This window comes from Filicampus tigris, chromosome 21, assembly GCF_054856515.1.
Source record: "Filicampus tigris isolate MCC_2025a chromosome 21, RoL_Ftig_1.0, whole genome shotgun sequence".
NCBI classification, from domain to species: domain Eukaryota; kingdom Metazoa; phylum Chordata; class Actinopteri; order Syngnathiformes; family Syngnathidae; genus Filicampus; species Filicampus tigris.
The window spans coordinates 4,611,178-4,634,366 of NC_141237.1; the positions used below are offsets into that span (position 1 = coordinate 4,611,178).

The 23,189-nt window shown below is 46.6% G+C and overlaps 4 protein-coding genes across 9 annotated transcripts; 2 read left to right on the forward strand and 2 right to left on the reverse strand.

Moving 5' to 3' along the window:
* Window positions 1-129: 129 nt before the first annotated feature.
* pdx1 (pancreatic and duodenal homeobox 1) lies at window positions 130-11,091 on the reverse strand. The gene is made up of 5 exons (XM_086020196.1): window positions 10,269-11,091; window positions 7,726-8,755; window positions 5,462-5,573; window positions 2,377-2,413; window positions 130-2,092 (listed from the first exon to the last, which is right to left on the reverse strand). Exons 1-2 carry the CDS (start codon window positions 10,675-10,677, stop codon window positions 8,406-8,408), a joined length of 759 nt encoding a protein of 252 aa, XP_085876322.1. The 5' UTR covers window positions 10,678-11,091; the 3' UTR covers window positions 130-2,092; window positions 2,377-2,413; window positions 5,462-5,573; window positions 7,726-8,405.
* Window positions 4,275-6,938, forward strand: urad (ureidoimidazoline (2-oxo-4-hydroxy-4-carboxy-5-) decarboxylase). The gene is made up of 3 exons (XM_086020195.1): window positions 4,275-5,699; window positions 6,007-6,202; window positions 6,341-6,938. The coding sequence occupies exons 1-3, from the start codon at window positions 5,430-5,432 to the stop codon at window positions 6,688-6,690; spliced, it is 816 nt and encodes a 271-aa protein (XP_085876321.1). The 5' UTR covers window positions 4,275-5,429; the 3' UTR covers window positions 6,691-6,938.
* Window positions 11,092-11,226: 135 nt separating the features above from the next.
* Window positions 11,227-13,972, reverse strand: LOC147127275 (uncharacterized). Its single transcript, XM_086020197.1, has 3 exons — window positions 13,803-13,972; window positions 13,512-13,586; window positions 11,227-13,251 (listed from the first exon to the last, which is right to left on the reverse strand). Exons 1-3 carry the CDS (start codon window positions 13,829-13,831, stop codon window positions 12,903-12,905), a joined length of 453 nt encoding a protein of 150 aa, XP_085876323.1. The 5' UTR covers window positions 13,832-13,972; the 3' UTR covers window positions 11,227-12,902.
* Window positions 13,973-14,295: 323 nt separating this feature from the next.
* Window positions 14,296-23,188, forward strand: lnx2a (ligand of numb-protein X 2a). Of its 6 annotated transcripts, none has more exons than XM_086020187.1 (11): window positions 14,296-14,707; window positions 16,614-17,131; window positions 18,836-19,065; window positions 19,142-19,312; window positions 19,434-19,633; window positions 20,114-20,524; window positions 20,648-20,827; window positions 20,894-21,071; window positions 21,386-21,611; window positions 22,127-22,285; window positions 22,500-23,188. In XM_086020187.1, the coding sequence occupies exons 2-11, from the start codon at window positions 16,728-16,730 to the stop codon at window positions 22,633-22,635; spliced, it is 2,295 nt and encodes a 764-aa protein (XP_085876313.1). In that variant the 5' UTR covers window positions 14,296-14,707; window positions 16,614-16,727; the 3' UTR covers window positions 22,636-23,188. The 6 variants fall into 6 exon arrangements, with proteins under 6 accessions (XP_085876313.1, XP_085876312.1, XP_085876317.1 ...); XM_086020186.1 differs by having other exon boundaries at window positions 16,637-17,131; XM_086020191.1 differs by having other exon boundaries at window positions 16,637-17,131; window positions 19,175-19,312.
* Window position 23,189: the final 1 nt, after the last annotated feature.

Consider the following 23,189-nt stretch of genomic DNA (forward strand, 5'->3'; position numbering starts at 1 on the left):
ACACTCCATTAATATATAATTTTACATAGCCCATTATTTTCCATATAGCTATATATTTTTGCCATAGTCCATTTTTTCTGTTCTAGCTTTAGATAAAAAACATTAATTAAAAAATAACAATGAAAAATGTACTTGCCTTTCTCGTTTTATATATATTTCATTTACAGTATCAAATTTAGCCAAATAAAAAATGGTCATGTTTTGACCTGAAAACAAATACTTTGCTCAAACTGACCAATCAGTGGTGCGGGCCTACGAAGGAATGAAAGGCAGCCTGGCCAATCAGTGCATAAAACGGAAATTCAATGCCAGCCAATGACAGCGAGCTTCTTCTCGGTCAAGGACTGCCATAGGACGACCGCCATTAGCTCGTGCCATAGTTTCGTCGTTCCGATACGTTCCTGGCTACATGCCTAATCGATTTTTAAAACTGGATTTAGCGACATATCTACACACCGACGTTGAGTCTATTTTGTATGTGTAAACGAGACAGTTTGGAGCATAGACGTACATACGTAGCCACCGCTTTGTGCGCAGAATCACACGTCGACGTCGTCGCCATTTTGAATGTGGCCAAGTAGAGCGGATCTACGAACAAGATGCCTCATTCGTGTTCTTCCTTGACTTGTACCAACCGCTTTACACCCGAATCCAGAGCTCGTGGGATTACCTTTCACAGGTAAAACTGAGCTATGGCTTTAAACAGATACGTCTGGCCGTAATAACATCATTTTGCGGCTAATCCCGTGCGTGCATGGTCCTTGAATTCCTGCGGGTGAAACCAACCTCCAATGAATAAGTCTTTTCGGTAAAACTAAAATCTCCAGAAGTAAAAACTTTTTTGTTAGTCGCTTAGTCGGGCCAAGCACACATTTAAAATGTGAAAATCGCCACGTGTGTGCATACTGTACTTATAAACACCCAATCGATGTTTGTCGTTTTACCAAGACTGACCTGTGGGAGGCAGTACTGTGCCGCAGGGGACATCGAAACTGACGTAATATACAAGGAAGAAATTCAAAATAAAAAAGTAAAAATTGGCTGGGTCCAACTCGTTTACTACACAAATATTGATCAGTTAAACATTGTTGGCCTCGACTACAAAAATCAATCTGAAGACGCCCTATAAAAACACAATTTACAATTTTCTTTTTTTTTTTTTCTTAATTGTTTGAAAGTGCTCCAATTTTGCATGATGGCCCGTACGTACTCCCTGATAACTTTCCTCATACTTATCTAGGTTCCCCAAAGATCGAGTGATGAGAAGAAAATGGGAAAAAGCTGTCCGAAGAGGAGGCTTCATTTCCAATTCATCGACCATGCTATGCAGTGAGCACTTCAGACCGCAGGACTTTGACAGAACAGGTCAGACAGTCAGGCTCCGAGAAGGAACTGTTCCTGTCTGCTGTTTCAAATCTCCTGATAATAAGGTTGACAAATCACTAGGATGTAAGGATTACAACATTCAATGCAACATTCTAGTGAAAACGTTTTGTTTTCCCTCTCTCCTTTTCTGAATGCGAAGCCTCCCAGGATGTCTCAGACCTCACAGAAGGCACGTGAGCCCCTGCCACCAGACACTTCCAAGCTTGTCAAAGAGACCACAACCCAGCCCGAGCCCAAATCCGTACCCGTGCCCGCTGTTGTGAGTAATAAGTGCTCGGCCCGGGACTGAAAGACCAATCGAATAACGTGACGATTGAATGCAAATGTGTATGATTTTTTTCTTAAAGTCCGATTTCTATTTATTTTTATTTTCTCTGATTTGAAACTAGCTAAGATTGGCCGGCAAATGACGTGCAGTCACTCAACACACTTTAATTGAGAGTGGCAATACATAACTTGAGGGCTTGGATCAAGAAAAACTTGTAAGTCGAGTTCCAGCTGTTTTAATAAGTGCAGCTTGTATCAAAAGGCCTGTTAAGGTCGCGTTTGACAGAGGTTATTCCTATTCGTATTTCAAATGACATCTCATCTTGTTGCTGAGGCCCTGTATTTTCATCATGCTTGTTTCGACTAGGACCATGCGTATGCGTCAACACCTGAAGAGCTGAGGGTCAAACTCAGTGAAGCCTTAGCGAGGGTGGAGAGTCTGGAAAGAGAGAAGAGGAACGCCAAGGACCGAGAGAGGAGAGCAAGGAACACCGTGAATTGTCTTCAGGAGGATCTCGAGGTGAAGAGCATCATAAATGACGAATTGAAAGAGCGGCTGGATGTATACTCAGGTGAAATGAAAATGACAACTTAAGATGTACGACAGTTTTCCGTCTTACTTCCCCCTCCGCCCCCTTCCTTCAAATGTTACCCGAGAGCAAATTCCAATAATGGGCATGTAATTCGGTCATAGGCGGCAGCATTTTGCCCACGATCGCTTACCCGGTCCGGCAAAAAACTGGATCCGTCACGATTCGACCTGTAAACAAACAAAATGTCTGTATGAACACTTTGACAGAAACAAAGATTTGAAAAGGGGGACCCCAAAATACAAACGGCGTGAAAACCGTAACAATACTTTTCCCTCCCTTAAGACTTGCTCATGATTTCACTGATACTCATTAATTTGCCTGTGCTCATCGAATTCCAGATCTTCCGGTTCACCTCCTATCAAAACACAGCCACCAATATACCAAAGAACAGAAGGAGTTTGCCGCAACTCTCCACTTTCATGGGCCAAAGGCATACGACTACCTGCGAGAGTGTCTCCATATCAATCTGCCGCATCCGCATACCTTGCAAAAGTACTGACTGCTCTTACCTGCGTATGATTTTCAATAGTGTCATATAGTCCTCTCAACATTAACAAGTCCGAACAATAATAATGAGAAAAGTAATAAAAGTTGAGCATGTTCTTGCCTAGGTGGGTGAGCTCCGGGCAGATCAAGCCCGACATCGGCGCGACGACGCTGGACGCGCCGAAAAACGAGGACGACACGGCTCAATATTTAGGTAGTGTGTTTGCGTCATGTTGGACGCCATTGATTTGATCAGCCGCTTCCAATTATGGGCCAGCGACGTATATACACAACGGCAAAGATGCATGAGCACCAAGGTGGTTGTGAAAACGTTCACCGAACGCATTGACATATCTCTTCTTATTTATTACGTATGACCAGTTAACATTCCGGTACGGATTTTAGCTAGCATCATAGAAGTTAACTTGCTTTCGTGGGCCACATAAAATGACGTGGTGGGCAAGATCTGGCCCCCGGGGCCCGTAAGTTTGACATCTTTTTTTTTTTTTTTAGACTTTTCAAGTTGCCCAGCGGCCGCTCAGGAGAACATGAAGCTCTCCGAAGTCAACGGGCTTCCCTTCGAGGAGTTTGTGAAGATTTTCGGCAACGTGGTGGAGAAGTGTCCCATCGTGGCGGCGGCCGTCTGCTCCCAGCGTCCCTTCGTCGACGTCGACGCTTTGGAGGCGGCCATCTGCGATTTCATCGACGCTCTGTCCGAATCGGGTGAGTCCCTGATTATTTTTGTTGTTGTTTTTATTGCCGGGTGTCGGGTGTATTTTAAATCCTCATCCATGTCCAGGCAAAGAAGGAATGCTCAGGTGCATCTCGGACCTTGGTGGCCAGGACCACACCTTGTGCCAAGAGTCCATGAGGGAGCAGTCCAACGTGGGTTTGGACACGCTGGGCGCCGAGGAGGCTTGCACCATGTCCTGCTTGAACGAAGAATACAAGGAGCGCTTCGGCTTCCCGTTCGTCATCTGCACCCGCATGAGCGACAAGGCCAGCATTTTCCAGGAGATGCGCAACCGCATCGCAAACGGGTGCGCCGAGGAGAGAGAGCGCGGCATCGAGGAGGTCAAGAAAATCTGCCGCCTGCGTCTGCGCGACCTCGTGTGCAATGACGCCGCAGAGTAATTTTAAATGGCTTGTAGTATGTAGCCTGGAACGGCCGTTTAAAATTAAGCTTTCAGGTGAAATTTCAGCTCGTTGTGCAAAAAGTGCATGTGATTTCTAAAGTTTGGAGAGGGTCAAATTAATTTCTCCTGCTAATGTTGTAGTGCATTTTGGGTTGATCCTGAAATTTAACCCAAAAGTTCAATATTCAGAGTTTTTTTTTTTTTTTTTTTTGACAGGCTACATTCACACTATATCCTAATTTACATACTGTTCACAATGACAAAAATGAAATAAAATACCTGCAGTATTTACATAGCCCAAGTGTATATTTGATTAATAGTAAAGTTCTTGCTCCATTTGTTTGAGTGGGCAGAGTAAAAAACAAACAAAAAAAAAACACTACCAGCACTTTCAATAAAATTGAGGAAAAAATAAGAAAGAAAAAATAAATTAATAAAATGTGTTCTTGAATAGAGATCAGAAAACATTTTTTAATGATTGGTGTTTTTGTCTGGTAATTACAAAAAAAACTGCGGGAGGAGTAGAAGTACAGGCACCTCACACATGACGGTGGGGGGAGTAACCTGTATGCTTAGTGCTCCAAATATGTCTAAGATGACCAACACAGCACACTACATATACACCGTATTTTCCGGACTATAAGTCACGTTTTTTTTTTCCATAGTTTGGCCGGGGGTGCGACTTATACTTTGGAGCGAATTATGTGTGAAATTATTAACACATTATTACCTGCATATCATTTCACATGTTATTTTAACCCACATAAAGATAAATCCTAAAAGCTATTAAAATGCATGAATATTTTAAGCGGTTAACATCTAATATAGTGCTAAATAAGTAATTAAAATACTATGATAAAAAGACAATTTGACTGTCTATCAATCCATCTATACAAAATAGTGTACTGTTCCTTTAAAAGGTGCTGTGCCTGGCCGTGCATGGTCTTGCACGCGCACGAGAGCGGAGCAGAGAACAGATAATTACGACCGAATACAAAAATACTTTTGGAGACTTGGAATCATCATACATGGTCGGCGATAGATAAAAGACTTATTTAATCGATCTACGACCGTTTTGGTGTGTTTAAAGTTATTTTACCGGAACCTTAGCTAAATGTTACCATCGTAGCAATGATGTGCACTAAGCGCTAAATTTTATCAATTTGATTTATATGGACACATTTATTTGCGTTACACGACAGAGACATCTTGGATTCCGAGAGGGGGTGGAGCGACTTATACTCCAGTGCGACTTATACATGTTTCTTTCTTCTGTATTATGCATTTTATGGCTGGTGCGACTTGTGCTCCGGAGTGACGTATAGTCTGGAAAATACGGTCGTGTATCAATGTCAGTTGCAGTACCAAAATTGACCTGTGGGAAGCGGCATGGTGCCACACGAGATACAGACTGACGGAAAATACAAATTGAAAAAATAAAAGAAGCCCATCCATCAATTATCCGAACTGCTTGTCCACACGAGGGTGGCGGGAGTGCTGGAGCCAATCCCGGCCGACTTCAGGCAGTAGGCGGGGCACACCCTGAACTGGTTGCCAGCCAATGTGTCAATATGGAGTGTTCAATCAACCTACCTTGCATGTTTTGGGAATGTGGGAGGAAACTGGAGTACCCGCAGAAAACCCACGCAGGCACCCGGGACAATCTCCACACAGGGAGGCCGAAGCCCGAAGAAAACGGCTTCATCTGCAGACAGAACCGAAGAGTTATGAGAACGGACAGCCGGACGACCCGCAGGCTCTGATTTTTCACGACCTGTTGAGCTTTGCTGTCCGAGTGGCCAAAGGCATGGACTTCCTCTTATCTAAAAATGTAAGTAACCTCCACTACATACATTATATGATGACGCTGGTTCATATATTATATTTTGTATCTTCTGCGAAGAAAAACCAATTATAGCGTAGCTAAGGCGTGTCATGTTGGATTAATCCATGAATCTGATCAGCCAATTCCGATTTGGAGGCAGCTACGTATATACACAACTCCCCCCAAAATATCTTGACGCATAAGTGCCTGCCAAGGTATTTGTGAAAACATTAACCGAACATGTCGGGTCAGGTCATGTGTGTCCGGAAGGACGTTGGACTTTTGAGGAAAGATTGTTGAATGATTGTTTCAGACTTTTCCGGTTGCCGAGAACATGAAGCTCTCCCGAGTCAACGGGCTTCCCTTCGAGGAGTTTGTGAAGATTTTCGGCAACGTGGTGGAGAAGTGTCCCATCGCGGCGGCGGCCGTCTGCACCCGGCGTCCCTTCGCCGACGTCGACGCTTTGGAGGCGGCCATCTGCGACTTCATCGACGCTCTGTCCGAATCGGGTGAGTCCCTGATTATCTGACAAAGTGACTGGTCCCTAATTTCTAAAGGATACAAATAGAGTTTTGGCCCAATTTTACCAAAGACAAAGTTCTTGCTTATTAATCTTGGGTGCATGCTAAATCCTCATCCATGCCCAGGCAAAGAGGGAATCCTCAGGTGCCACCCGGACCTTGCTGGCCAGGACCTTCGGGATCACACCTTGACTCGCGAGTCCAAAAGCGAGCAGTCGAACGCGGGCTTGAACGCGCTGGGCGCCGAGGAGGCTTGCACCGTGTCCTGCTTGAACGAAGAATACAAGGAGCGCTTCGGCTTCCCGTTCGTCATCTGCACCCGCATGAGCGACAAGGCCAGCATTTTCCAGGAGATGCGCAAACGCATGGCAAACGGGTGCGCCGAGGAGAGAGAGCGCGGCATCGAGGAGGTCAAGAAAATCTGCCGCCTGCGTCTGCGCGACCTCGTGTGCAATGATGCCGCAGAGCAATTTTGAATGACTTGTAGTATGTAGACTGAAATGAAATTTCAGCTCGTTGTGCAGAAAGTGCATGTGATTTCTAAAGTTTGGACTTCAAATTCATTCCTCCTGTTAATGTTATAGTGCATTGAGTGGGCAACGTGTTAATATACAAAATAACTCTACTTAGATGTTTCCTTTTTCTGTTTTATTTGTATTTATGTTCTAATTCGCGCATAAAGCAGCCTAGTAAACATTCACAGCGCGTTCAGTGTAATCGAGAGAAAAAGGGTTAACAAAATGCATTCTTTAATAAAGATCAGAAAACAACATTGTTTACATGATTCGTGTTTTTGTACTGGTATTTACAAAACATTAACATTCTTGTACGAGTGTCCCCCAACTTCGAGGGGTACAGGCACTTAAAAGGGGAGCCATCTTATCCATGAAATATATTAGACCTTACACATGACGTGGGGGAGGGGGGCTGGGGGTAATGAATTGTATGCTTAGTGCTTCAAGAATGTGTAGATGACCAACACAGCACAACCACACACAAATCAATGTCTGTTGCAGTACCACGAATGACCTGTGAGAGGCAGCATGGTGCCACACGAGATGCAGACTGACGAAAAATACTAATAGAAGAAATCCAAGAAGCTTGTCAAGTTATATTTAAAAACTGCCTTAGTATAGTTAAGTTATTTTTCAATTTAAAAGCTACTTTTTATGAATAAAACCACCGTTTTGATGAATATGCAGTGTCTTTTTTAGGTAGTACTAAAAATGTATATATACTGTACTGTACTACTGGATGGTGGCAGTGAACTCAACCAATCTCACTTTACAACAAGCAGCAGTTTAGCAATTATTGAACAATTCATCAAAATAAGAGGCTTCGGGATGTTTAATGTCCCCAGTTGGTTTACCGTCACTAAATAATGGATGCATTACACGTCGTGTATTTAAAAACATGGGTTTCCCAGCTAGGAAAGTCAGCTTAGCCTCATCCCAACCCACAACGCAGAACCCCAAAGCAAAGACACAAACGGTGGATAAAACACTACTCACAGACATATTTGCAGTGTTTATCTTCTCCGGAAAACGACCAATATCACAGCTTCTTAGTCAGTTACTTGCAGTAGTAGTGGCGGTGGTAGAGCTCTATTCTTCTTCGTGTTTGAATAACTGTACAGTATTATACTGCCACCCGGTGGCCAACATGGGCACACCAGCTGGGTCGCAGTAATTATGATACACAAGCTGTTTCAATTCTTCATATTCTATTTAATTATTCAATTACTCTCTCGTTTCAAAAAGTACAATATAAGAGTGCTATTTTTCCTCATAAAAAATGTTTCTCGTATCTCAAGGCAACACTACACTTAGAGTGAAAGGTTTTAGAAGTAGCTCAGACAACTGTGAGCATTCCTGGTTACCATATCACGGTTCCAAACACGTAAAAAAAATCACTGAAACCGTGGCTGGCGCAACAACGATTTGCGATTGTAAATATGAAACTGTTTAACATTCACGATTGTACATCCTGACAGAGCAGATCGGGGAGAAGGGGGGGAAAAAAAAAATCAGTTTTGACAGACCCCACACCACAGGATAATCGCTCAGGATAATTGTTCAGAAACATCTAAAAATTGGGCAAGGGAGGGAAAATTCTTGGATTTTCCCTGATTATCGTTATGCTTGAACCCCACTTTCCTGCTTCCCTCCATGACGATCTTTCTTATAAGGCTTCAAAAAAGTGTCTTCTTTTGGTCCAAGGTGCAACGCTCAGGGGAGAGCGGCGGCGAGACCCCCGCCGCCAGCTCCCCTTGGTCCCCGGAGGTGACGGCCGAGTCCTGGTCGGGCTCGCCCCTCCTGGCCCGCCGCCGATCCTCCTCCTTCTTCCACTTCATGCGACGGTTCTGGAACCAGATCTTGATGTGGCGCTCAGTCAGGCTCAGAGTGAGTGCTAGTTCCACACGGCGTGGCCTGGAGATGTAGCGGTTGAACAGAAATTCCTTTTCCAGCTCTAGAAGCTGAGCGCGTGTGTAGGCCGTGCGCGTGCGTTTGCTCTCCTCGGCCTCTGCCATCATGTACGGACCTGGACAAACACAGGCGGTTCAGTTCGGAATCAATAGTCAGCTAATGAAATGATAAAAACAGAAGAAAAAAAATCTAGGAAAATAAATGATTTTTTTAAAGTATTGTCTATCTACACGTGTTGCTGCACTGTTTGTGTTTATTTCATTAGCTATTAAAATGACAAAACGGAAAAAGATTCTGGCATTTTTTTGGTAGTTTGATAGTAAATTCAAACTAGGTTTGCTAATACTAATCGCAAATTGTGAGGTTTAGTGCCTTCAAAAACCGTATACAAACATTTGATGTAGGTTTCCCACAATACGAGAACTGGGGGGAAAGAAGAAAAGCCCCCAAAATATATTTAAAAAAAAAAAAAAACATCCCGGGGTGCCGATAATGTGGCTGGGAAGACGAATTTGAAATCTGATTCGTTCAAAATGAATAAATAAAAAGAAATCTGATTTGAATATTAAGTTACATCGGCAAGCTGCAGCCAACATCAACCATATTCTCAAAACATAATTTAGACATACAGTATTTAAGGCATATCCAGAAGAAGACAACAACACTCAACAATGAAGCTTTTGAGGCGACAGTTGACATTTTGGGTGCTCGCCGACAATTTCGCAAACTTCCGCATTCGATCCCTCAAGTGTACCGAATGTTAAGACCGCTGTATGCATGACGAAGTACACAAAAAAACAATAACCAATGACAGTAGTAGCTATAAGAAGGGTTTTTGATTGAAATTCTAATTCTATTTTGTGAAGCCAATGTTTGTCAAAAAATAATAAAATCGCCGTTTTTAATAATATAATTAAAACAAAGTGTGATACTTGTTTTCTAGTGCCCCCAATAGTGTTGCACACTAAAAGTAACCATCAATCTTTGTTTTTTTTTAAATGCTGACTCTGTTTTATAAAGTCAATGTTTAGTTAGTAGTAATAAACATTTATTAATGTAACTTTTTTGAAGTTCTATATTACCATCATCATTATAATACAGAAAGTTCATGTACATTTTGTATATGCATTTTTTTTCCATTCATTACAAAACCTTTTTTCTTGTGCATGTACGAGCATGTATGTCCTGTAAGACATACATTTATTTCAAATGAATTTAAATGCAATTTGCAACGCAAAAGTCAAACTTTCAAGCATTGTTAAATTCGTTCTATTAAATATATTTAAGTCACCTTTTAGTGGAAACTTTAGTGTTCCGGTTTGATTAATGAATGTCATATCAGAAAGTTGTGAAAAAAATATCACAATTTAAAAAGTTCCCCCAAAAAAAGGGTGAATTATAACGCATATTTAAATTTAAAATGACGACAGCTCGTCGAGTCGCACTTTTTCAATTAAACAAAATTCTTAATTATTAACTTTGTGTGGCGATAAGAAACAATAAAACACTAAGTAGCCCTTCCCGTTTTTTATTAATGCCCGACAAGGTTAACGGATAATAAAAATGATTCCCTGTGAGTCACTATTATAAATACGATGCAAATATAATCATCATATAATTCGCGTTACCTGTCCACTGCGCTTTCCACGCGTGGGAGTGGGCCTTGCTGCTTTTCATCCAGGGGAAAGGAAGGTGAAACCGGCTCTGCTCGTCCGTGTCGCCGAAGGCCGCGGCAGGCGTGAGCGGCGGCGGGTGTTGCGGCGCCTGGTTCGGCTGCTGCTGCTGCTGGTGGTGGTTGTGGTGGTGCAGCAGGTGCGGGATCCCGAGGTCCTCCCGCAGCGGGAGCCCGTAGGTGGGCTCCGCCAAGCAGTCGGGTGGCTCCAGGGTGGCTCCCGCCTGGTACCCGACCTGCACCTGCCGGCTCATGTAGAGGCAGGGCGGCGGGTTGAGGGCGAAGTCGTCCGGGTTGGCCGCCCTCTGGTACGCGCAGGAGTCCTTGAACGGGAGTTGCTGGTACGCGTGATTGTCCCGATGCATGGCTGCCGCTCGCTGCAGGGCCCTCGCCCCTGGCGTGGACCTTCTCCCTCTGGTAGCTGCGCCCACTTGGCGTGTACAGGTGTGCCCGCGATGGAACCACGTGAGCCTGCTGCGAGGCCATCCATTGGCTGAGCGGAGCCTTCGCTAAATTGAACTAAGTAAACACAGCCACGTGTTGACTGCACGGGATTTACGGAGGCCTACAGTGGACCCCGTGTACTTGCAGTTTGGCACCCGTGGATTCATCTATTCGCTGATTTTTTTTTTTTTTATTATTTTTTGAGAGCAAGCTCCCGTTTTTCACATGCATTTCAATGGGTGCATATTATACATAGGTTAAAAGCTCAAACAATTGGAAATGAACACAAAAGACAGGAAGTTAAAACCTTACAAAATAAAACCAACAACGCTTCAATTGTCCAAAACAAAGTCCTCTATTCACAAAAAGCTGGTCACTTCCATTTGTGGTTGAGCGTTCAAGCCGTCGGGATTGAACACAAAAGACAGGAAGCTAAAAACGTACAGAATAAAACACATAATGCTATACAGTCCAAATTAAAGTCCTTTATTCACAACTTTCGCTACTAGTGGCTCTAGCTGAGTCAATCTAAGCCAAATAGGAAGTTAAAGCCTTACAAAATAAAACTAATGTCCAAAACAAAGTAGTCTATTCAAAAAAAATTGTTTCAGTTCCACTTCTGTTTTTTTTTATCAAATCAATGGGAATAAGAACAAACCACAGGAAGTTGAAAACCTACAAAATAAAAACCGGTAACAGTGCAAAACCATCCAAATCAAAGTTAATTGTCGACAAAAACTTGGTCAATTCTGTTCTCGGGATCAAACCAACAGAACTGGGAACATAACACAGGAAGTTGGAACCTTGCAAAATACGATCGGTAACAATACCCAACTGTTCCAACGACAGTCCTTTGTTCCCCAAAAAGTTGTGTCACATTTTGGCCAATTTGCCCACATTAGGACAAGATAGCGTGTCAGACTTATGGGGCGTAGCCGTGACGCCGATGTGGACGGCTCATTTAACAGCACTTAGCAGCTCCGAGGCGGCGCGCTCGCACCTTGTTTACTGGCCATTAGTCTTGCTCTATGTACACGACGTGTTAGGCCCCATTAAGCAAGTCCTCTCCTGGTTAGCCGATTAAGATGGAACTCAATTACCGACTGTGTGTGTGTGTGTGTCGACTGTGAGCCCGTTCACGCAGTGGCGCTTCCCGCCGTATCCTTGCACGCGGACACGGTACCCACAAATCGGGTAGCACTTAAAAAGATGGAAAAAGGCAGGTTCGACCATTTCTATACCAACTTGCAGAGAGTTGTTAAACATCGGCAATAAAGCGCTCAGCATCTTAATGGGGCTCTCGCCGCACGCAATAAAAGAGCAAGTGACGCGACTGGACGCCAATCAGCGACGGGCTCAACGGCGTTTATATTTGAACATCCTTTCGAAGAGGAAGGAAACGGTTAAAAAGGAAGATATCTTCCACGTGGATAACGTGATTTACGAAGCGGCTTACTGTAGTGGTGCTGTGCTGATTGGCATTATGGGTAAAACAGTGTGAAATAGTCACATTTATAGAACTACATCAAACAATAAAGAGTGTTATAAAGTCAGATGGGGGGGGGGGCACTTTTAACCATCTGCTTATCCTAAAAAAAAAAATAAAAAATAAATACCAAAACACTGAATTCTGTGAAAAATACATCAAGATAAACACAAAATGATGTGGTGTCAATGTCCTCACTACAAAACGGCACCCCTGTTGTTTCACTTTAAAGCTACTTGACTAGCAGTTTCTTATTTGAATGAGGAAAGAACCGAAAAAGGACAATCGCTGTAGAAAACAGATGTATGATTGATGCAATTGACTACAACTAGTCCGGGTTGTACCCCGCCTCTCGCCCCCAGTCACGCGGCTCAATGAGGACAAGCACTATAGAAAGAAATTAGAGTGGCTACTTCTGTAGAAATGTTAAAATCTCAACTTAAAACACATTTCTACATCTCTCGCATTTGATTACCATCCCTAATATGCAACTAGTCTCTCGCCCTGCCTCACCACCCGACATCCAAAGTTTGGCCTGTTTTACTGCCGCGTCTCTTCTTTCTTTCCCCATCTTCGCCAAAGTCAGCTGTGATAGGCTCCAGCTCACCCAGCCTGATGCGGACATACAAAATGGATGGATGGATTAAAAACCTAGGTCCATCAATTTGCTGACCTCGTCCTCGTCTTTGACGTTCGTCTGTCTTTTTCTGCCGTCCGCCTGTCCACCGTCTCATCCCTATCGCCCTTACGTCCACGACTCCTCTCCCGATCTCTGTCCCGCCTCTTGGGGTCGCCGCCGTAAACGTCCCTGCGGCGATGATTGCGTGAGTGCCCGCCGTCCCGAACGGCGGGGGGCGACCGGCTGCGGCTCCTCCCACCGGAGGGCTCCCGACTCGTGGCATGCGACGAGTGTCCCTCTTTGGACTCGCCGGGCTGGCGCTGCAGGCCCGTAGAACGCAGCGTGTTGAGGAGGAAGCGCTTGTTGGTGCCTCGCAATGGACATTTCAACCTGATGAGAAAGGAGCACAAAAATGTTTAAAATCCAAGTGGGGAGAATTTCAGATCCTAGAAAAATGTGTAAAATGTGTTGCACCAGGCTGAAATGTAATAACTGTCATTTGGCATTTTCCAAGGTCGCTTGGTGCTGCTGTTTTGGTTTCCAATCGTTCAAATTACTCTGTCATGCCCACATGTCAACACTAGTCAATGAGCAATAATTAATTGCCTTGCAAACTAAGATGACATTGACGTCATCACTGGCGGACTCACCATCCCGCAGGGCCCATCGTCTCGGCTCTCACCCGAGCCCTGTCAGTCTCCCTCAGGAGCTCCTCTACGGCACGTCTGCAACACACGCAAATGAGTCAAATGGGACGACAATTCTGGGGGATAAAGTGGACATGAAAACCAAAAGAATGAACCCAATGAGCGTAAAGTGCGCCGTTAGTAAACAAACAAGGCAGTGTCCGGGTTTAACATATACTGGGTAAAGGGTGTTTGTTAGCGGCTAACAGCTAATTGCTAAGTGAACATTAAACAACACGGTAGCAACGTACGTACTTTTCCAATTCGCTCTCCTCTTCTGTCATAACTACGCGGTCGATTGCAAGTTGGGTGATAAAGGGTTCCTTAATGAGCAATTTTTTTTTTTAAATCAACGAAATGACCACTTGTTTACAGCGCCGGGGTCCTAACGTTAAGGACCCGCAAGTGGCCGAGATGATGCCTGATCGAAAACGCTAACAAAAGATGGAACACCGGACTTTAGTGCAAATGTTACTGCCCATTTCTACAATTTCTATCTATTCTCATTTTGATGACTTGCAACAACGGAAAAAAACACAATGCACAGAAAATAGTTACACTCTGAGCTGACTAATAATAATAATAATTGAAAAAATAGATTAAAGAAAACTGACAACAAACCATACAAATTTATGAACGCCAGGAACACCAGACAAATCATTCTCGGCAACAACTTAAGCCAATTTCGACAAAGGCATAGATATCAGTTTTCAAACGTAAGGAGTAAAAAAGTACAGTTACACTATTGCTCTATTTTAGCTCATTACTTTTTGTTGACTCAGCTTTCTCATTTTTTTCTTTTCTTACGACCCATCTCAACAACCTTTAGGAACACTAGAGTGTTTATACTACTTGGACAATATTTTATTAGTAATTCTACTATTTAGGGCATCACTATGTGTGTGTATGTTGTTGTTTTTTTATCCACGCAGGCACAGTTTCTTAAGCCACTCCCGAAGCGGATGTGCGCGCCGCCTCCACCCGATGATTGACAGCGGTGGGCGTTTTCGTGCGGGTTCGCAGGGACGCCGCCACTTTGCGGTGAGTGCGTGGATTTGAGGTGCGAGACGCTAACCATCGCCGCCCCCCCCCCTCCTCCACCACCTCTTTCCCCCTTTTTCGGGGCCGGGATGCAAGGCGCGGAGGAGCATCCGGATTAGGTAATATGACATCTGCATGCACGTCTACAATGTCATTGTGCGTGTGTGTGATTGGGGGGGGGGGGGGGGGGTAGGGTGACTCGGCTTTGCACTGCTATTGAGGGCTTGTTGATGGAGTCAGACAGATGCTCACGTTCCCGTCATGACACTGCAGTGTAGGTGCCAGCCTGCAGGATGGAGGACAATGACAAAGTGAGTGTTTGGAAGAAGAAAAAAAAAACGCAAGTGCTTTTCCAGGCCTGTTCTTTTAAAGTAGACAACAGCAGCTTCTCTGGATCAAAAAAAAAAAAAAAAAAGGGACCACAAAGAGGTTCTATTGTATTGTATTGTATTGTATAAAACAAAAAGGCTACACTAACAAAGAGCAAAACATCTTTATGGATTGTGCTGTGAGATTAGAAATGTGAAGGGCTGACACTGGTGGTGACAACACCAACCTCGGCATTAAATAACACATTTTCAAATAGGTAGTAAGCGACTCTTGCACGCGCTGGTGTCTACAAGTGTGACGCGGTGATGTCACAGCTTTGTTTTAAACGGAAACACAGGGAGCCTTGTGTGCTCATGCTTAATTCATGTCCAGCTGCGGGGATGGAGACAAGCAGCCAGTCACATCCAAGGAGAGGAGTGAAAAAGAGAGAGAGCATCCTTTTAAAAAAAAGAAAAAAAAAAGGGAGGCTGGAATAATTAACAGCCGGACCCTCGTAGCTAAGGAGACGGCGGAGACAGGTTGTCACGGGGACCGTAACCAAGGAGACAGGACAAAGAGGGACGGGGGGTGGAAAAAGCGTGGAGGGATGGCTCATCATGTCATGCTTCCTCGGCATCCTGTGAATGTCAAGCACCATGGAAGAGAGCAGGATAGGCGGCCCGGTACCCATCCTGGTCTCCATGGCGACAATAGGAGATAGCGAGAGGCAGCTGTGTGTGACACGAGAGTCGAAGTAGGCCCTCTGCCGGAACCGAAACGGGCTCGGCTGGTAGAACCAGCGATCCGCACGCTCGGGGAATGTTCCACGGTGCAGAAGCGTACCCTCGTGCTCGCCTGTTTAGAAATGTTTCATGAATCCGTTGCAATTTTTGGCTTCTATCGCCACAATCTTTTCCCCTCAAATTTTCTTCTTCGCTTATGTCTTTCCTAAAGTAAACAATGTCCTGATCTGTGTTGTTAACTTTGTTTTGATTAGTCTGCGTCCCTTTTTCACATCGCCGTGCTCCTTCGCTTTTTGTCCCCACCCGTCGTGCCAACCAATCAGCTCCCTCCAGCTACTCGTTCCTTATTCGAGTGTACGTCGTCTTGTAGTCAAAGGGCAGCGGCGTGCTTGTCTCACCTCGCCCCACACACGCTCTCGCCTCGCGGTTACACACAAACGTAACGGTGGGATGAAGCCTCCGGGGTCGTACAGGTCAGGCCCCACTCCCGGTCGTCATGGCAACAAAAGCCTGACTCACAGCGTGCGATGAGTGCTGAGACTTTTAGATTGTGGGGACTAGAAGTAAAAAGTCATCAGAAAAATAAATGAAGTACCGATAGCTAAAAATAGCTGAAAAAAATGTCCTACTAAATCTCCTTTGTTTTGTAGCCTCTTAATAGCACGCCGCTTTTCCCTTTCTATTGCTCTCCCGATCCCTTCTTTCCCCTCCGCCTCAATCCCGGATAATTCCCTCCCGGTGGAATTGGAAGATTGCAATGGGGCGAGAGCAAAAAGAGAGATTATACTGTCAGATTAGTGGACAGGAGCAGCGATACATAATCTCAGTGCACAACACACACGCGCGCGCGTTTGTAGCGTGCAACACAACTGGGCTCACGTGCGCAAAAGTATTTGCCGCATGAATAAATGCCCGGCGACATAATCAGACACTTGTTGTTTCTCACTCCCCCCCCCCCCCCCAAAAAAAACAGCTGTCTCACCCTGTGACCTGCAGGGTTGTGTGATGCGCCATCATCCGCCGGGGGGGCGTCCGTCCTCGCCGCGAGCCGTCCGTCCCGTGACGCTTATGGGCTAGGAGCTCCGGGATGGGCAGCCCGGGATGCGAGGTGGATCTCTCCGGGCCCGCCGAGCCCGCCTCCGAGGCCCCGTGCCCCGAGTGCGGCCAGGCGCACCGCAGCCGGGAGAATCACCTGTACAACTACCGGCTGGAGGTGGACGACGACATGGTGTGCCACATCTGCCTGCAGCCGCTGGTGCAGCCGCTGGACACGCCGTGCGGGCACACCTTCTGCGCCCGGTGCCTGCGCAGCTTCCTGCAGGAGAGGGACTTCTGCCCGCTGGACCGCACGCGGCTGCAGCTGCCGGCGTGCCGCAGGTCCAGCATCCTGGTGCACAAGCTGCTGGACAAGCTGTCGGTCACGTGCCCGCTGACGCCGCTCTGCTCGCTCAGCATGCCCAGGTGCGACCTGGAGGCGCACCTCAAACACAGGTGAGCATGGAAAAGCATTCACTTTTTGTTAAGTTTGGGGTATTTTTTTGTGTGTGTGTGTGGGGGGGGGGGGGATGCCAACACAGGAGGATAGCAGGAAAAGTGATATTTTTTTCAAGAATATGCTCTACGCAAGCCCGCTAGTTGAAACAAGGCATTCAGATAGTAGTTTTAGCCATCGCCGGGGGCGGCCATTTTGTCACTTCTGTCGACTGAAAATGACATCACAACTGCTCGGGTAACGACCAATCACGGCTGCCCTTTTTTTATGAAGCTGAGCCGTGATTGGTCGTCACCTGAGCCCCGAGCAGTTGTGATGTCATTTTCAGTCAGCAGAAGTGACAAAATGGCCGCCATGAGATGGCTATAAAGGGGTGGATTTTGCTGCTTAACTCATATTCCATAAACGCAATATTAATCAGAATGCTGTGTTTCATCTAATGGGCCTGCTGGGAACATATCCTTGAAAAAAATATCTTTGGGTTGATTTGAAATAGGCCAAAATCTAAATGTCAGGGGGTAAGGTAAGGCAATTGACTTGTTGCATACTAGGTGTGGTTTAACTAAAAGTGAGTGTGTATAATCAGCAAGGCATCAGTCAGGCGCTTGATGTTGCGGTTCTCTCATCTCACCGAGCATTTTCCCGCTAAGCGTCCATTCACATTCTTTGGCTCCTGGCCCGCTTGGACCAGGTGCGGCGGGCGATCCCTTGAGAAAGTGGAAGCTTCGGGGGGGATTACCGGGCTGTGGGTCATGTGACGAGGGATTAGTGGCTCCCAAGTCATGGGTTGGCCGGCCGGGAGCTCCGCGGCGTTCTGACTTTTCTTCTGGCAAGCATGCTGAGCAACTTCAACACGAGAGATCTTTTCAATCACTTCTTCTGCGAGACGGCCAAGGGCAACCCCGGCTTGTGGTGAGGAGATGGTGACGTGCGGTGTAAATCTTGACATATGAGAATGACTTTCCCATCAGGCATCAATGGATCACGGTATATCAAGGAAAGTGGTCTTGAGGGCTCGGAATTCGGATTCAACCGATGGAGAACCTGCGCAAATGCGCAATTCCTCAAATGTTTTTGTGCAGCATTTTTGTGTTGATTCCGAAAAGTGGCTTGTTGCATCTGTGTTTTGACGCTCCGCTCATTGGCCGCTTATCCGATTGTCGTCGACCCTCAGCGAGCATCTTAAGGGGATTTTCCCAATAACCGGCTCACGCTAACAAGCAGTTAAAAACCTGTCTGACTCAGCTCCTTTTTTTTTTTTTTTTTTTTTTTTTTTTCGGGCCGACATCTCACATTTGTCACTTGACCATAATCGCTTCTCATGACTTCTTGCAAAACAAAGACGACCGCGTCTTAGGTCATTTTGTCGGTAGGCTGCGCTTGTAAGGGATTAGCGTAACATACATTCTTTTAAATCAAGATCAGACCTCTGACCGCACGTGGGATTTCTCAACCTTCTCTTAGCGACTTAGAGGTCCAAGATAGCAACAGGAGTCAAGTGTCGCCGTTGTATAAGTGGACGACTCGAGATGAGGTCATTAAAAGGAGAAAGTGACCGGCCGGCCGGCATCTCAATATTTACTCGCTTGTTTTGTTTCGCTCTAGAGACCCGACTACTTGTTTAAAAGCCTTTCAAAAAAAAAAAAAAAAAAAAAAAAGTCCGTTTTGCACACGTGACTAACAAACTGTTACCCGGGCTCAAGGTGTCCAGGGACACGATGTCAGCAGACCAGCGCCGACGTCCCACGCAAGGAGAGCGGCGGCGGCGACGAACGGCCGGCGGTCAAAAGTCCCCCGCGATCGCCCCGCTCGCCGCAGACCGACCTGGGCGATGCCAGCCCGTCGCCTCCGCTCGGCGGCGACAACCCGCCGATGAGGACCAACGAGGCGGGCCTGGACAACCCCGCCTTTGAGGAGAGCACTGAGGAAGACAGTGAGTTGCTGCCCAAAAAAATTAGAAATAAGTTAGAAAAAAAAAAAAAAGAAGCTAAAGGCATCTTCTGTGCCAGTGTCGGACTTGAATTGTGGGCGTGGTCCGTCAGGTGTGGTGGGGATGGAGTGCATCATCCCCAGGGTGAAGCGACCCCTCAGTAACCCTTGCATCCACCTGCTCCGCTCAGTCAGCTCAACGTCCTCTGGCTGGGATTGCCCCGAGTCGCCGCCTCTGTCTGCAGAAGAAGGTACAGAAGAGTTAGCAAACTTTCACAAAAAAAAAAAAAAAACAACAAAAAAAATGATCATTCGGAAGGGTGTAAAAGAATTCCCAACGCGGGCGTCATTTGCCATTTGCGTCCCCGACAGGCTGCGTCAAGCTGCCGTCGCTTCCTGAAGGCGAGATAACGGCGGTGGAGGTGCACCGGGCCAACCCGTACGTGGAGCTCGGCATCAGCATCGTGGGCGGCAACGAGACGCCCCTCATCAACATCGTGATCCAGGAAGTGTACCGCGACGGCGTGATCGCACGGGACGGGAGGCTGCTGGCGGGCGACCAGATTCTCCAGGTCAGATGAAATTCATTTCGAGATGACCATTTCCATTGTTTTGGCTGGCAACGGTGTTAAGCGGGGACCAACAGCCTTTTAATTTAATTCAACTTAATTTCATTTGCCATCCGATCCATTTTACAACGATTTGATCGCGACCATCTCATTCATTTCAATTGAATTTTCCAGCCATTCAAATTGTATTACTGTTAATTCAGTTTGATTTGCCATCCGCGTATTTTATTATTGCTATTATTTACGTCAACTGATTTTAATTGCTATATTCGGCATTAATGGATTATCGCATTTAATTCAAATCAATTTAATTTGCAATCTAGTTATCATTGCTGTTATTCAACACAGTCTAATTGACCACCCATTTCATTTTTGTCTTGATTCAATTTGCCATCAATTTCATTTGATTTCATTCAATTCGAATCACATTTAACGCCAGACTCATTTCGTCGAGTCAAGCCTTGTGTGTGTCCCCCATCCAAGGTGAACAACGTGGACATCAGCAACGTGCCGCACAGCTTCGCCCGCTCCACGCTGGCGCGCCCGTGCACCACCCTGCAGCTGACCGTGCTCCGAGAGCGCCGCTGCGCATCGCGGCCGCCGCCCGCCGCCTCCGGCGCGCCGGCCGTCCCCAAAGCCCCCTGCTCCACCCCCGAGGGCAACCCGCCGAGCCCCATGTCGCTGAGGATCACCTTGCACAAGCGCGACTCCACAGAGCAGCTGGGCATCAAGCTGGTACGGCGGACCGATGAGTCCGGCGTCTTCGTGCTGGACCTGCTGGACGGGGGGCTGGCGGCCAAAGACGGACGGCTGCGGGGAAACGACCGCGTTTTGGCCGTCAACGAGCAGGACCTGCGCCACGGCACCCCGGAGCAGGCCGCGCAGATCATCCAGGTGAGAGGACACTGAAAAGTCAAATCAAAACGTGCCAACTCATTTGACTTTGCTAAAGTAATTCAAACACTAAGACATTTTCAACACGGCAACGTGCGACAAGTTGAATTTGTGACTTGACAGGCCAGCGGCGAGCGCGTGCACCTGCTCATCGGCCGACCCAGCAAACCGACTCCGCCGCCGCCGCCGCCGGCAAAATCCAGCTCCACCAGAGATCTCTACTGCCTTGATCACTTCCTGCCTAACCACAGCACCAGCCCCGGTCCGCTGCCCTTGCACCTCTCCCGCACCAGCACGCACCGGGTAAATATTTGACCGTATCTCCATTTTTATCCGAGCAACTCTCACATGGTTTTATGGCTGCACCAGGACCTGTCCCAGTGTGTCACGTGCAAGGAGAAACACATCACTGTGAAGAAGGAGCCCCACGAGTCTCTGGGCATGACGGTGGCGGGCGGGCGGGGCAGCAAGAGCGGAGAGCTGCCCATCTTCGTCACCAGCGTCCAACCGCACGGGTGCCTGTCGAGAGACGGGCGAATCAAACGAGGTGAGGGCGCCTAACGGGCATGGGCCCCTCCATTTGTTCATTGGAAACAAGTCCCCGTTTTATCCAAACTAACAAACTCATCACCCGACGATGTCCATCGATAACCATGCCAAATAAACCTATAGCCGTTGCTTTCTGTAGGCGTAAAAAGCAGGATGGGAGAGAACTGAGACATTCAATCCCTTCAGTAAAAACGAGTAAAAATGGGTCCAAAATGATTTGAGATACGAATGAATCAAAATCCCAAAGTCAAGGTATGAGTTCTCCCTAAATGTTGAGAGTGCCGTATGCCCCGCTGGCTTCCGTGTCGCCAGGCGACGTCCTGCTGAGCATCAACGGGCAGGACTTGACGTACCTGAGCCACAGCGAGGCGGTGGGCACCCTGAAAGCCAGCGCCGCCTCGGCCTCGGTGCAGCTGCGCGTGCTGGAGGTGAGCATGGTGGAGGAGCGCCAGCGCGACCAGCTGCTCAATCACGGCCACGACAGCGACTTTGATGCCAACTGGTCGCCTTCCTGGGTCATGTGGCTGGGGCTCCCCAGGTGAGTGGATGACACACTTGCTGAAAGAAGTAAGGGGTACAGAACAATCGTATTCACGATGGGTTCCGTGGAATTTTGGCCCAAGAGTTTGCCTATTTTTAAGCTTTTTTTTAATTTTTTTTTTTATGGGTCTACAGGACACACGGTCAAAGTAGTGGATGGGTCCACGTTTGTTCTTCAAAGTCAAACTTTTTGTGATGCATCCTACAATTAGAACCGCTAGGTACAAATAAGTACTGTTTATGGTTAGAAAAGGTACATAAATGCACAAAAACGAACTGTCAACGGTTCGCGTGAGGAAAAAATGTTTGCGACTTTTCGTTAGGGCAAATTGACATACTGCCCGGTATTTCGTAAACACACACAAGGTAAAACGGTGCTGTATTATTATTATTTTTTTCCACCTTTGGTCCATTTTAACAACCATTTTGTTAAGGTACCGCCCTGAAATCGATGAAATTGAAAGGAGGTGCATACGTTTGACTGTCAAGAGGTTGTAACTTCTCTGCTGGCAGTTCCTTGCACAGCAGCCACGAGATCGTCCTGCGGCGGAGCCACCCCGGCAGCTGGGGCTTCAGCATCGTGGGCGGCTACGAGGAGACCCACGGCAACCAGGCCTTCTTCATCAAGACCATCGTCCTGGGCACGCCCGCCTACTACGATGGCCGCCTCAAGTGAGTCGGGCCATCCAAGACAAACGCGGTTAAATACGAACGCTGAGGAAAACATTTTCACATGTACATTGTGTTAAAACAGGCTCATTAATGTGTGAATACATTTTAGATAAAGCTACTTTGTCTTCTATTCAACTACAAATTTTCAATTGAATTTTTTATTTTTTTTTTTGCCTCATTTACATAATGGAATCCATACTGACCTCACGGTCAGATGCGGCGACATGATCGTGGCGGTCAACGGCTTGTCCACGGCAGGAATGAGCCACTCGGCGCTGGTGCCCATGTTGAAGGAGCAGCGCAGCCGGGTGGCGTTGACGGTCGTCTCCTGGCCCGGCAGCCTGGTATAGCGCGGCCGCGGCGCGGGCCCCGGCGACGCTTACTGTACATTGCTCCACCGGGATTCCAATCCAGCAGGACCAAAAAAAAAAAAAAAAAAAAGCGAGGAGATCATGCCATGCCACGCCACTCGAGCAACTGCACTCCCAAAACATTGCTGTGCTCATGTCATCTTCACTCTAGTGGGTGGGGCACACACACACACACACACACACACAAAGATTTACAGGACGTATGTCCTGTATTCATCCCTCCGTTCCTAAGCAGTTGTAGATTCGAGATTGCATTCGGGTGGATGCACCGATCCCCAACAAAAAAAAAAAAAAAAAAAAAAATTATTGGAATCTTTGACATTCAACACCAGCGTTGGATCCAGCTGATTAACAAGCCCAACCCCCTGAGGCCTCATTTTAGAAAGCTGCCACAACCTGGGGCTCATCGTGCATTCGGGGCCCCGTCACCGTGACAACCAGCTGCCCAATCAGCTGTAATTTTATACATGTGAATGTGTGTCCTGTTTGTTTTAAGAAATATTTCCTGCAAATAAAACAAAACTCAAGTGAAG